Consider the following 12,841-nt stretch of genomic DNA (forward strand, 5'->3'; position numbering starts at 1 on the left):
TAACTAATCATTTTATAATGGGAAAACATCCAAGCAGTACCACTGACAGTACCTGCAAACCCTGCTAATAGTCAATCAATAGGTCTGATAAGAGCATCACTCATCACAAACTGCTTCACCTTCAGCAATTTTTCATGGTCCTTTCTCTGTGCAGAGCCAGGTATGGGTGCACATCATGCTGTTCCTGGTGTCGGCCATAGGAGTGGACATCCTCCAAGATTTTGGGTTTTTTTTTATATTGCATATAGTATATTCAAAACAATATCAAGTCATACCACACTGAGCCTTTTATTACCAGAGATTTTTGGACAGAAGCACATAATCTAAGTTTTCTGAATTAATAGGCAGATGGTAGCTACCTTTTTTTTTGGTATTTTTTTCCAACTTGTACATTTTAGATTTACAGAACTTGATTTCACACATCTGAAGAAACACTGACATAAATCTAAATTTATATTTGATGCATTTACAAATATTCTTTTTCTTTTTTTTTTTAATTTCCTGAAGTGTGTCTGTCTAGACCTCTGCCAAAAAGCGGGAACTTTCATTTTCTCCTCTGTTAACGTAAACCTTTTAACATTATGCAGAGAATGGCATGACTGTCACTTTCCCATGAGGATATGAGAACCATTCACTCCACCACTGACAGACATCTGCTTTCCATTGGCCAGGATAAGTAGCTCTGACATCTTCCTGCTACACACTGTGCTACTGTGAGTATCCCTGAAATGCAGAATATTTGTGACTCTAGGCTTCTTGAATTCTTTTTTATTATTGTTTTCAACTTGGTTCCCTGAAACAACGAAGGTTAGTTGCATCTGACTCTTAATTGGACTTCATGTTCTATCAGTCATTATTTTTGCAAAGGCCTTAATTGCCCTCTAAAACATTTTAATTAAAACAGCAATTTCTCGATGCCGCGCTTCACGAGCGGCTTTTTGCGGCAACTTCAAAGAGACGCAGATGTTTACTGAATTTGGTGGGGTGGCATTGGAGGCTGCCTACTGGCAAAGAAAAATTCATAAACATCTCAAAGAAACTTTCCTGTGGTAATGACAACATTTCCTTCTGACATTTTAGCAAGTCTAATATTTCCCAGTCTCAACAGGCATATTTCATAGGCACAGCACAGCAGCGTTATCTGCTCACAGGATGAGCCACGGCAGCAGCTCTGCTGTGGGGTAAAAACCTCCCAGTGGGGATACCTGGGGCTTTGGCAAAGGGTACCAGGGACCACACATGGGTTTGTTTGTGGGGCTCCTGTAATGGAGCATCACTCAGCTGGGAATAAGGAAACCAAAGTTCAATTTCTGCTGGATTTTCCATAGCTCCCCATGTGATTTTGGGAGGCTGTTTAGCTTTGTGTGCCTCAGTTCCAGATGTTAAAAGGCTTATAACATGTCCTGGCTTTGAATGGACTTACCTGATGGTCTATCTATTAGTGCACCAAGGGGTGCTGGAGGAGGTCTTGGGGTTTATAAGGTGCTGTTTGAGTAAAATTCAGAAATGCTAGGGGTTTATTTTGGAGGAGTTTCTCTTTACTAGTGGCAGCTGACCTTATAATCCATTTGGGGGTAAGCAGGCAGGCAGGCAGTGTTCCCCTCTGAACTGAGATGACGGTACTGGACACATGGCCATGGCAGACTACATCTAAAATACAAGTAGGATCCAGGTATCTTCTGTGGTTTGGGCAGGTGGCTGTTCCCAGAAAATACCCAGCCTGTCCAGCTGAGCCACCAGGGAGGGTGATCTCCATGTGCAAGGATCACCATCACTCACAAGTGATGGTGAGGCTCACGCTCCTTTCTGTGCACAGAACCAGAATTCTTAATGCTGGAAATGACCTCTAAACTCATCAAGTCCAACTGTTAACCTCCCACTGCCATCTTCACCACTAAACCATGTCCCCAAGTGCCACACTGAGGCCTTTTCCTGAATATTCCATGGACAGAGAGTCTACCACTTTCTGGGTCATCTGTTTCTTCCCTGGGTACTCTTCACTCATATTTTTGAAGAGGGATAATAGAAGTACTTGGAAACAGCTCATCCATTTCCACTGTGAGCACTGGGAAAAGATCAGCATGGAAAGCCAGCATGGAATATGGCGTGACACGTCATGTAGCTGCTTTAATCTGCACTGTAATTACAGTGACAATTTCTGCCTCTTGAAGCATCAGGATTGAAGTGGTTACCCTGAAGGAGAAAGAGACTCAGTGGGAGAATTTCAACCAAATCTAGGATGGGAAGTGCAGCACTTCCTCTGCATTGGATTAAAAGTGATCAGCATGGCCAAAGGCATCCTGTGAGAGACAGGTAAGCAGGCTGAAAGGAAATTGGAAATATTAAAAGGATGAAGCTGGACTGAACAGAACTAGTTTTACAATTCCCTATTCCTCCTTCATTTGGTAGCATTAGGCAGACTGAAGGGTAGATTGTGCAGACTTATGCGTGACAGCAAGACACTTTTCCACACCAATAAACCCCCTGAAATTAATTGGATTGCTCACATAAGTGCCTGGGAATGTGAACTAGGCTCGCACATTTCAGCCCTCACATTTGATCTTTCCTCAGCAATGCCAGGGCCAGACTGCCTGGTGAACAGCTACAGCTCAGCCAGCAATGGGAGCTCAGCAGTGACTGGGTCAAGGTCTCTGTGGACACATCCTTGCTGAGGAGCATCTCAGATTAGCTGAATTCACCATAGCAAGAAACAGATTGAAAATAAACTGAAGGAAACTATTCTGAAAGTGAAGAGATCAGCCACAAGTTTGTGCTTGCCACAAACTGCTGGGCATTTGCTATGCCATGGAATTGCTTTTGTGTATGCTTTTAGCTGGTGGCAAATGCTCTCAATGAGAATTAGCCTGGCAATGAAGGAAACCTAAATTGAGGCAGTTCTCCCATGTGTGCTGTGGGGTAAGAGCACACAGCCAGGTGTCCACAGAGGCATGCTTAAGCTGAGGTGCCTGTTCACCAACTGCAAATGGGCTCCTGAAACACCAAACCATATGAGAAACTCCCCTCATGTGCCAGTCTGGAAGGAAATAGCTTTGTTGTTGTTTCAAAGAATTAGTGAGCCAACAATGCAAAGCTTTGGAGGTGGTTACTGGGTTTTTACTGGAGTCTCTAGGAGCTATACAAAGTCTGAAGACATTGTATGTACAGTACATCTTTAATAAGAAGGGAGCTCACAGTCTACCAAACTCTGCCAAATAAACTTTTAATACATACTGTACTTCACTCAGTAGTTGTCCATCTCTTCTTCATGGAATATCTAACAGCTCTAAAAATATTTTCCTGGAGGAGGATAGAATTATCATCGTTATATATCAATCAAGTATGGTTAATGAAGCAAAGCCAGCATGCTAGTATTGCACAAGGGGAAAAGCCTCCAGAACACAAAGTGGAACAACAAATGCCCTCAAAATTCTGCCGAAGGGAACAGGAAGCTCTGGATGCTGCATCGGTAGGATTCGTGTAGCTCTTAGGCGTCCTTGTACCACAGCAGGTTTGCTTTGCCTCTTCACTGCCACATTTCTCTCTCAAACAGGTAGGGAACTTCCAGACCATTGCAAAAAAAGAAAAAAAAAATACAGCAGCTGCAGCAAAGTGTGGTACTATTCAATTTCTTGAAGAGTGAGGCTTTTATTTCAAAATATCATATATTAATATATATATATTTCTATATATATATATACTTTAACTGGTATAAAGTAAATTGTAGATCCAAACTTATACTGTTGCTTGTACTTTGCAATCTCAGAAACTTTAGCAAAGGAACCACTTTCTTCATTTTTTATTTTCAGCTGTCAAAAATCAGGGCCATTATTTCCACCGAATCCTTTCTTTCACACAGTAAAGCCACTGTTGTTGTCTGGTAAACAGTCAAAGTGCAAATAAGAAATCCATTTGGCTTGGAAATGCTGAGATGGTTTTAAACTTTCAATACTTTGTCCTCATAAATCAGCAGGGCTTTCACTGTCTCCGTGCAGACGTGGGCGCTCTGTTAAGTCCTTGGGTGGATCTGCAGTGAGAAAATGGGAAAGAGTCAGTTATGCATAATATGTTATTTTTTAAATATAGCCTTTTGGAAAAGAAAGGCTCTGTGGGATATAGCTGATTGATACAGCTGAATTTGAATGCAATACCAGAGGGGTGTGTGTCTTTCTAGCACACTTGGGAGAGACTGGATGTGCTTTAACCACCTGGGCTGGTGGTGCTGGACATCACAGAATGTCTTGGTCAACCTTCCTCTACCCCAGGTTGCTCCAAGCTCTGTCCAACCTGGCCTTGGACACTTCCAGGAGTGAGGCAGCCACAGCTTCTCTGGGTAACCTGTGCCAGGGTCTCACCACCCTCACAGGGAAGAATTCACTCCTAATATCCAATCTAAACTTCCTGCCTGTCAGTCTGAAGCCATTCTCCCTCATGCTGTCTCCTAATGCTCTTTATAAGAGTTTCTCTCTGTTTTCCTTGTAGGAGCCCTTCAAGCAAGAAGGACAAGCCAGGACAGATCTGGGCCTGGGGCTGTGCTCACCCCATCCTTCCACCCTCCCCTTCCCAGAGTGATTCCAGTGACTTCTGCTGGACAAGACAGGCAGGAGCATCCCTCCACCTTTCAGGTTTGTCTGGAACCCTCCAACCCACTTCCCCAGAGGGCAGGATAGTGACTGGCCATAGCAGCTACTCCATCTCCTCACCCTGTGTGAGATAACACAAAACCCTCCTTGTGACCACCACCAAAACTGATCTGAGTGCTGCACTAATGCTGCAAGGGGAAACACCAATGCCCAGGAGTTTTTTTAGGCTGCTAAATTAGGAACAACTGTCCAACAGCAGAAATAGTGCTCTCAAGGAAATGCTTTTGTTATGTTTTTGCTGTTCTGGTTCACTCATATGAGGGGTTCAGCCCTTTGCCAGGCAACTGGGTCAGCAATGAAACTCACATTGATTTGAATATGGTCAGGCTTAAATCAGGGCTACAGATTCTTATCTAAGCACAAGGTGATTAAATACAGCAGTAAATATTAGAGCAAGAGAGATTTACTTGAGATCCAGCTGGTTCAAATTGAATGAAACTGAATCCCACCAGTTAAAATTGAAACAAATCGTTTAAACCAGATTAAACCAGTTAAAACCAGTTCAAACCTATGAAAACCAGTTCAAACTGCTCAGAACCAGTTCAGATGGGTCAAAAAAACCTGGTTAAAACTGATCAAACCACGCTGCAGCACAAGGAACAGGCTGAGAAACTGGAGAGGGGCTTTGAGCTGGGCTCCTCTGCCTATTTCCAGCTGACCAACACATTAATTTCCATGCTCCAGAATATCAGCAGCATCCAGCCTGAGATGCTGCTCTCCTATTTCCACTGGTGGCAGTTTCTGTGCTGAAAGTGGCAAGGTGACCTTCAGCAGGTCCTAGCACAGCTCCAAGGGCCCCACATTTTTAAGGAAAGCACTGAAAGTTCTTAAATAAATTAAAAACAAAAAAAAAAGAAAGAATGACAAGGGATTAAATGAACATTGAAACTGCTCCAAAAATTGAATGACAATATTACTTCCTTCCAGTGTTTGTCACCTGCCTGACCATCAATAGAAAACAAATCAATTTAAGGAAGCTGTGAGCTTTAGAACTTCGGCTTTAAAAACTTAATTAGTGAACTATGCTAAAGGGCTAAACACAGAAATAAATACATGAAAAGGAAGCAATGAGGAATATGCTGGTAAAGACTTCACTGAGTCTGCTGTCCACCTCTTTCTGACATTAATCAATATTAATCACATGTGAGACCCAACTGAAGTTATACACTAGGCTAGAAAATGATATATATTGTGTATATCCATGTATTCAGAAATAGAAATATATATATGTATATATTTAAAAACATACATATATGTATATATATAAAAACATATACATATGCTTATATGTGATTTAATTTACCGTGGGTCTGGAAGAATGTACTAATGGGTACCTTAATCCCAAGAGTCATAAATGGGAATGTTTTCCTGGTCAGGACAGCAGCTAATGTAAATGTATTTAGTGTAAGGAAAAGCCTTCATTAAAACAGTTTACAGCCTATGGAGACTGGCTGTAGTCTTCTGCCTCATCACCACAGAGAGAGCTGGATGTTGACTGATTTGTCTTGTTTCTTCTGCTTTCTTAACTTCCTTAACTACTCAAATTAGACACACATGGCCCCGTCTTGGAACCTGGACTGTGGTCAGGGCAGATTACATTGTAATCTCGTTCTCTGCTGCTGTCTGAAATGGCAAAACAAAATGGGAGGAAAAAAAAAAAAAAAGCCTGTTTCAGGATCTGATTGCTTTCATTATTTTATATTTATGTTCTAGAGTTGACACAGTGGTAGGGATTGGAGCAAAGTTCCAGGGACTAAGAAGCAGAATTTCTCCTTAGAAAATGCAAGAGACAGTTGCTGAGCACATCATGTCATGTTGCCTTTGTCAATTGGGTTCTGTAATGATATTTTAAAGCAACAAAGCAAAATTCTACTGGAAGCAGCACCATAAGGTACTCCCCTCACAAGCTAATTAAAATAACTCCTGTGGGTAAATGAAGAAATATTTTTTCAGTTATGAGCACTCACTCTGCAAGTATTTAATTCAAATGAAATACAATAATGCATACTGAATAGATTGGACCATACATCTGCATATTAATGAAGCTCCTAAATTTCTAGCAATCACTTCCATTGCCTTAAACTAGTTTATATGATGAGGACTGGGGGAGTTAAGAGAAGGACAGCTTCAGTGAAGAAATAAAATGCAATTCCTCAATTATATAACTTGTAGACAGATTGCAGAAGGGCTGAATTATTGTATAAGATACTTCATGCTGCTTCTTAGTTCTACATCACTTTCTTCCATTTTAACTCCCCACTTTCCTCACTAGAAAGGACATGTGGTGAATTAAAAAAATCTGGGATTTTTTAAATTTAACTGCGAGGCACATTCATTAGGAAACAGCCTTCCAGTGGTGCTGCAGTGGAAGAGATCAGCTGTGGGCACAGAGAGATTGGCAGGAACAGCACCACAGAAAGAAACTGAGTCAGGGAATCCCAGTTCCCTCCATCTTTCCTTCCCTTTTTCTGGGAGGTGACAAAGGGATCACATGGATCTTGTTTTTGGGGGCCACTGACTGCTTCCTACAAAGAAAACCTCCTAAATCAGTAGGTGTCCTGATAATTTAATGTGTTGGTGTGGCAGAAGGCTCTGCTCCAGAAATGAGGATTGCAATACAAATAATTCATCCTGGGGTAGGTCCTGTGGAGGGAAAGAAAAGGATTCAGGTGCCAAGGGGATCAATTAGGGTGAAATCTCCTCCTTCAACAGGAGGCCTAGAAGGCATGAAAAATGACTGGAGTTAGGATTGGAAAGAAAGGAAAAAGTCAGGAAATCACAACACTATGCTGCACATCCTGTGAATTAGCAGCTGGGCATCAGTATGCAGAATTTCTTATCAAACAGGGAAAAAAATCTTGAAAATTTGCTCTTTTTCACTTAGCATATTTCAAAAGCCATTTTCCAATTCACAGAAAATTAAAATCTACATATTTATAAAAGCATTTTGAGTTGACAATCATGTCATTTTCTTGGAAAAAAATTTCAATTGTGATATGAAAATTAGTTAATTAAAATTTTTGAATACAGGTATAGGCGACAGTTTGAAGACAATGGTTGTGAAACAATCACACAATGCAAAAGAAAAGCTAGAGTCTATTCCTGAAAAACACTTTTATTCCATAATAATCCCATAGTGGGAGTTTAGGCAGCTCATTCACACCCTCCCTCTGCCTGTTCCTGGCACAGTGTGGTGAAAGCTGTTGTCACCTCTTGGCCTGTGCTACCTGAACCTGCAGCATCTCAAGAGCTGTCACTGATGAGTTCATGGGGCTGGAGCTGCTCTGAAGTGAGAGCTGCAGTGCAAGCAGAGAGCTGAGTCCTCTGCTCCAAAGCACTTGTACAGATGTGCTAATCCAGATGTGGCCTGGAACAGCCAAGGAATGGATGCAGGATCCAGCAGATCCCTCTGAGCTCATTCTTCCCTTTAGCCACCAGAAAGGGACTCAGGGATGTGCATTAGGGGCATTTTGAGGTGAGAGTGTCTGTAAGAAAGTGACCTGGTAATTCAACATGCTGATTGCCAAGCCTGGACCCAGCTGACCAGCCTGATCCATCTGAATTTTCACCCACTTATGGCCAGAAGCACTGGGTGATCATGACAATGGTCTTTAAGACTTCCAGCAGGTGTGATGATGGAAAAGACATGGGTGAGCAGTCATAAGTGATTCCCTTTCCTGTTAAAACCTCCTGGGTGCAGACAGAAAGGAAACTTACTCTGGTGGTCTTGATTTTATTGCCAGTTGCACACATCCATCCAGAATTATCAGGCAATGTCTTACATTCCTCTCCTTCTAGGCAGGGCTCCATCTCACACCACCACTTCCCAATCACTATAGAAGCTAAAAGAGAAAAGACAATGTTCACAACTGTGTTACAATGACCAAATCTAATTAAATAATATCTCAAGGGTCTAACACTGCAGTTAAAAGGCAGAGTGTCCCTTCAACTGGAGTTTAGCTGCAAGGATTTCACATTTAATTACTTGTTTGGCATCCTCTATTGCCTAAGACAGTGCACTGCTTGCCACAGCCTCCTCACACAGGAGATCCTGTCTGCTCCTGTGCTGTGGCTGCAGGGAATGCTGTGATGGCAAAAATTCTGCTGCAGACCAAAGGACCATCCATCCTCACAGCCCCTGTCCCTGAGTGCCCATCTGATTTTCACAGGTGTGTACAAGAACAAGGCAAGTCTGAAGAGATTGTCCTCAGAATATTCTCCAGGAGTTCTGGTTCAGTGTACTCCACATGTATGTTTTGCTTTCAGGAACTACAGCTGGATTTTTTTAACCAAAAATCTATCCAGAATTACTTGAAGCCATGGAGACTTTTGGCTTTCCCAATATGCCATCACAACAGAGGGTAAGGTAACTCTGCAGCAGAAGCTGCTTGTTAAAACACAATTATGAATTTTACAGAAACCATATTATCTCTAAAAGTAACTTTTAATTTCCAAATATTTAACATTGCAAATAATGGCAGGGCTTGGACCCAGTTGTTTGAATTTAATTGGCACATATGTTTACAACCTTGAATGTACCTTAATGAAGTTTCTTGCCTGGGAATTGGTATCTGACTATATCCTTAGCTGTATCTTAATGACATTTTTTGTCTGGGGATTTTGATAAACTTTAGCTAACCTTGCAAGTGTGACGAGTTGGCTCATGAGTGGCTCTTTCTGTGGTTTGCTTTCTCTGGCAAGAATTAATTTCATGGTTGCACTCAGGAAGCCTGTCAAAGCTTTCTGCACAGTCACTCAAAGAGAGATGCTTAACCCATTCATATCATCCCTCATGGCTGCTTCAAGCCCACAAAATACCTTTGAAGCAGCTGTCTTATACATATATATATTAATATAGACAAACACCAGCTGACTGGCGTTCGGCTCTGGAAAATGCCCTGTTGTGCATGCATTGATTTAAGGACATTACAGAGCTTATAATTAAATTCTTAAATGTAAAATTGAATAGAATATTTCAGTTTGAGGGGCTCTCAGTGTTGTCTTTCCTGGTTCTTCCCACAGCTTATATCTGATTTTTATCACATAATATATCATTTCTCCATATATACAAGACACAAAAAAAGCCCTTGACACCTGTGCTGGCAAAGCAGTTTAATGATGCTACTCACACACCTGTTTCAGAAGGATAGCATTAATGCTGCTAAGAGCAGAGAAAAATCTCTCTCTTTGCTATGCATGAAAAAGCAAGAGGGCTGAATCTGTGCTCTAATAATAGACTGTGCAGTGGGCAAACTGAAAAACCAAATCCTGCTAAATACTGGCCTGCACAGCAATCATCAGAACAGAGCATCCTCAGGATGTGTGAGAAGAATCCTGTGACATGGAATAAAAAGTGATGATCATGATTATGTACTAGGAGCAGTGCTGTAGCATTAAATAACCACAGGGAAGGATCCTACAGTGCAAGGTACTAAACCCCACAAACCTGAATGCCCTGGCCTGGAGTTTACCATGTAAAATAGAGATTTGAGGTGAATACAGACTGAGAGGCAGCATGGAGAGGCAATGCTGCTCATAGAAATTAAAATGATCTCACGACTTTTTAATGCTGTTAAATGCAGCCCAAGTATTCAGATCTTGACCTTGAAGAATAATCAAATGCAGAGTCAGTGCTGAACTCTGATGGCAACTGACTCATGTAGTGGTGTATAGGTTTTAGTATATACATACATGTTATTATTGATTTATGATCACAGGGCAATTACAGCCAAGTGCCACCAGTGAGCACCCTCACCTGGACTGAAGACCAGGCTCCTTTTATAATGGGGGAAAATTTGCAGATGAAAAGCTCCTCTTTGTTTCTAATCTGTATGTAGGCAAAATCCTTTTTAAGTCTGAAGCACTACAAAGCTCACTGTGGTCTAGTCCTCAGCCCCTTACCATGGCAGGGGCATCCAAAATCCAAAGAAAATTACTTTCTTTGAATCTTGTGTTTATAGGTTTTCTCTTCTATTGAGAGCCTTTTAATCTTTAGGACCAGTTGTCTTTCTTGGGTACTGCTGATCCTTTGAGTTCTACTTGATTTCAAAGTTTTACACCTCCAGCTCTGTTCAAAGAGGGAGGAAAACACTTTAAAATAAATCACAGTTTGCAGCACTTGAGATTGGGCCCACCTGTAGGAGGAGGGGAGAAACCTTCCTCAGGGAAAGGATTCAGCTTTTCTATGTTTAGGTTATGTCACTTTGAGATGAGCTGAAGCAGTTGGGTCAAATTGCTCAAATTAAGATGCTCCCCCTCAGGGTGGTTTTTATTCAACAATTCCCAGATCCTGAGGAACCTGAGCTTCTCAGTGACCCCAACCACTCATCCTGGGTGAGAATTAGAGATCCCTGTTAATCACCAGCAGCACAGGCAGTGAGTGCTCACATCATGCTGAATTAGACACCTGCAGCATTCTGGAGTGTTTCTCACTGTGCTCCTCTCACTGTCTGGGGAATGCACGAGCACAGGAGTTTCTCCATGCAAGGCTGAATTGACTGAGACAGATCCCTCTGCCATGGGGAAAGGAAAAGGATGTGGAACAGAAGAGCCTTGACTATTCCTGCTTTGCTTGTGTTTAATTCAGTGGGTTTTTTTTTTTTTTTTTTTCCCATGACCTTCTAGGTTAAAAAAGGGATTGTTCATATCTGAACTATTTTCTAGAAAATGTCTCTTTCATAAGAATATTTAACTCTTAGCATATCACCCATGGAGCTGGGAACAAAAGCAACTTTCTTCAGGAAATTCATGAGGTTTCTTTTTCAGCCTAAATAATGCTTTTCTAAAATCTTTGTTTGCAAAGCCATGGAATAATTTTGATCAAAATATTTAACTTTTGATGTATTTAGTCTGCATGGATTAACGCACACATAAAGAATTTGGTTAAAATGGCATTTGCAAATCATAGGCTCCAAACAAATAAGCTACAAATAAGAAATCTGAAGATCAGCTAGAATATAGGGAAATAGCAATAGAATAGCTTATATTTTATCATGTTTATACAATTCTATTGCATTTTAAAATACATTTGTTCCCAAACATAATGCCCAAAGCCTTAGGCAGCTGCAGGGAACTTCCAGTTTAGGTTGGATTCAGCCTTCAAAGTCCACAAGAACCTTTGGAGGTTGCACAAGGGTAGTGACCGTGCTCTGATTTGCTCCTGTGCATCACCTAGAACAGAAAGTTTTGATGCATGAAGGCAGTTGGCTGGGGAAAAGTTCTCCCCTTGAATTTCAGCATCAAAATATTCTATTAAGGGGCAGTAGAAACGCACTGAACACCTTCAAATATCTACACCTAAAAGATCAAATCAACATGGAAACATTAATTGTTCAATCATCCTCCTCTTAAGTCAAACGAAGTTTGTACATAGTACACAATCCATTTGATTAAAGATGCCTGTTGAAACCCCTGAATTTATTATGTGTCACATTTCTCAGTCTTCAAGTTCTTGCATTAAACTGAAGCTACTCAGTTCCTCAAAGCTGTTTTACAGGTGGTTAACAGGACATGGACAGAGAAAATGAGCACACACAGCCCAGACACCCACAGGCAATTGCTTCTGTTATTTTTGCTACTCCTGTCTGTAGAGAAAATGCAAATTCTCTTTGTTTTGTTTTGCAGATAAAATTCTCCTTAGCTTTTCTGCATTTGTATTTAGGAAATTGCTTTAACAATATGACAGAGTCCATATGGCAAAAAGTATAAAGACATTATATTTAACAATGTACCAATAAGACCATTCTCACAGAGTAACAGATAACTTTAATTCATGTTTATGGAATACCCTGAAATATGAAACAGAGCAAAGTATCATCATGCATTTTTCAACAGTTTAGAGGGAACATGCTATGTATTAAAATGTTCCAAGATTGTTTCTGCAGTTGCCATTATAAAGCCACAACAGCTCTCTTTTTGCCTGTGATAAAGTGGGCACGTTTTGTTTATATAGAAATAGAATACAAAGGAATGGAGATATTAAATTGTGGTTCCTCCTGGTCATAGGTGTTGTGTTCCTGCAAGGAATAAGCAGCTCATTTTCAAAGCCAGTATGATGCTCATTGCAGGATGGGAAACTTTTCCCTGTAAGTACAGAGCATTCTGTTTTAATCTTGTTTCCACCAGCGAAGATTGATATAAATAAAATTTAAATAGAGAACACATTTCACAGATGTCAGAAGTGAAAAAGACTTTGTCAGCTT

At 41.0% G+C, this 12,841-nt stretch overlaps 1 protein-coding gene across 2 annotated transcripts in view; it reads right to left on the reverse strand.

The window, feature by feature from the left end:
- Positions 1-264: 264 nt before the first annotated feature.
- TAFA1 (TAFA chemokine like family member 1) overlaps positions 265-12,841 on the reverse strand; it is a 216,797-nt gene continuing 204,220 nt past the window's right edge. For both annotated transcript variants that reach the window (XM_064724264.1, XM_064724265.1), the window contains 2 exons: positions 8,358-8,482; positions 265-4,024 (listed from right to left, as the gene is read on the reverse strand). In XM_064724264.1, coding sequence (XP_064580334.1) covers positions 4,007-4,024; positions 8,358-8,482 — 143 coding nt within the window. In that variant the 3' untranslated portion in view covers positions 265-4,006. The remainder of the gene's footprint in view (positions 4,025-8,357; positions 8,483-12,841) is intronic.

Source organism: Zonotrichia leucophrys, chromosome 12 (genome assembly GCF_028769735.1).
Source record: "Zonotrichia leucophrys gambelii isolate GWCS_2022_RI chromosome 12, RI_Zleu_2.0, whole genome shotgun sequence".
NCBI classification, from domain to species: Eukaryota; Metazoa; Chordata; class Aves; order Passeriformes; family Passerellidae; genus Zonotrichia; species Zonotrichia leucophrys.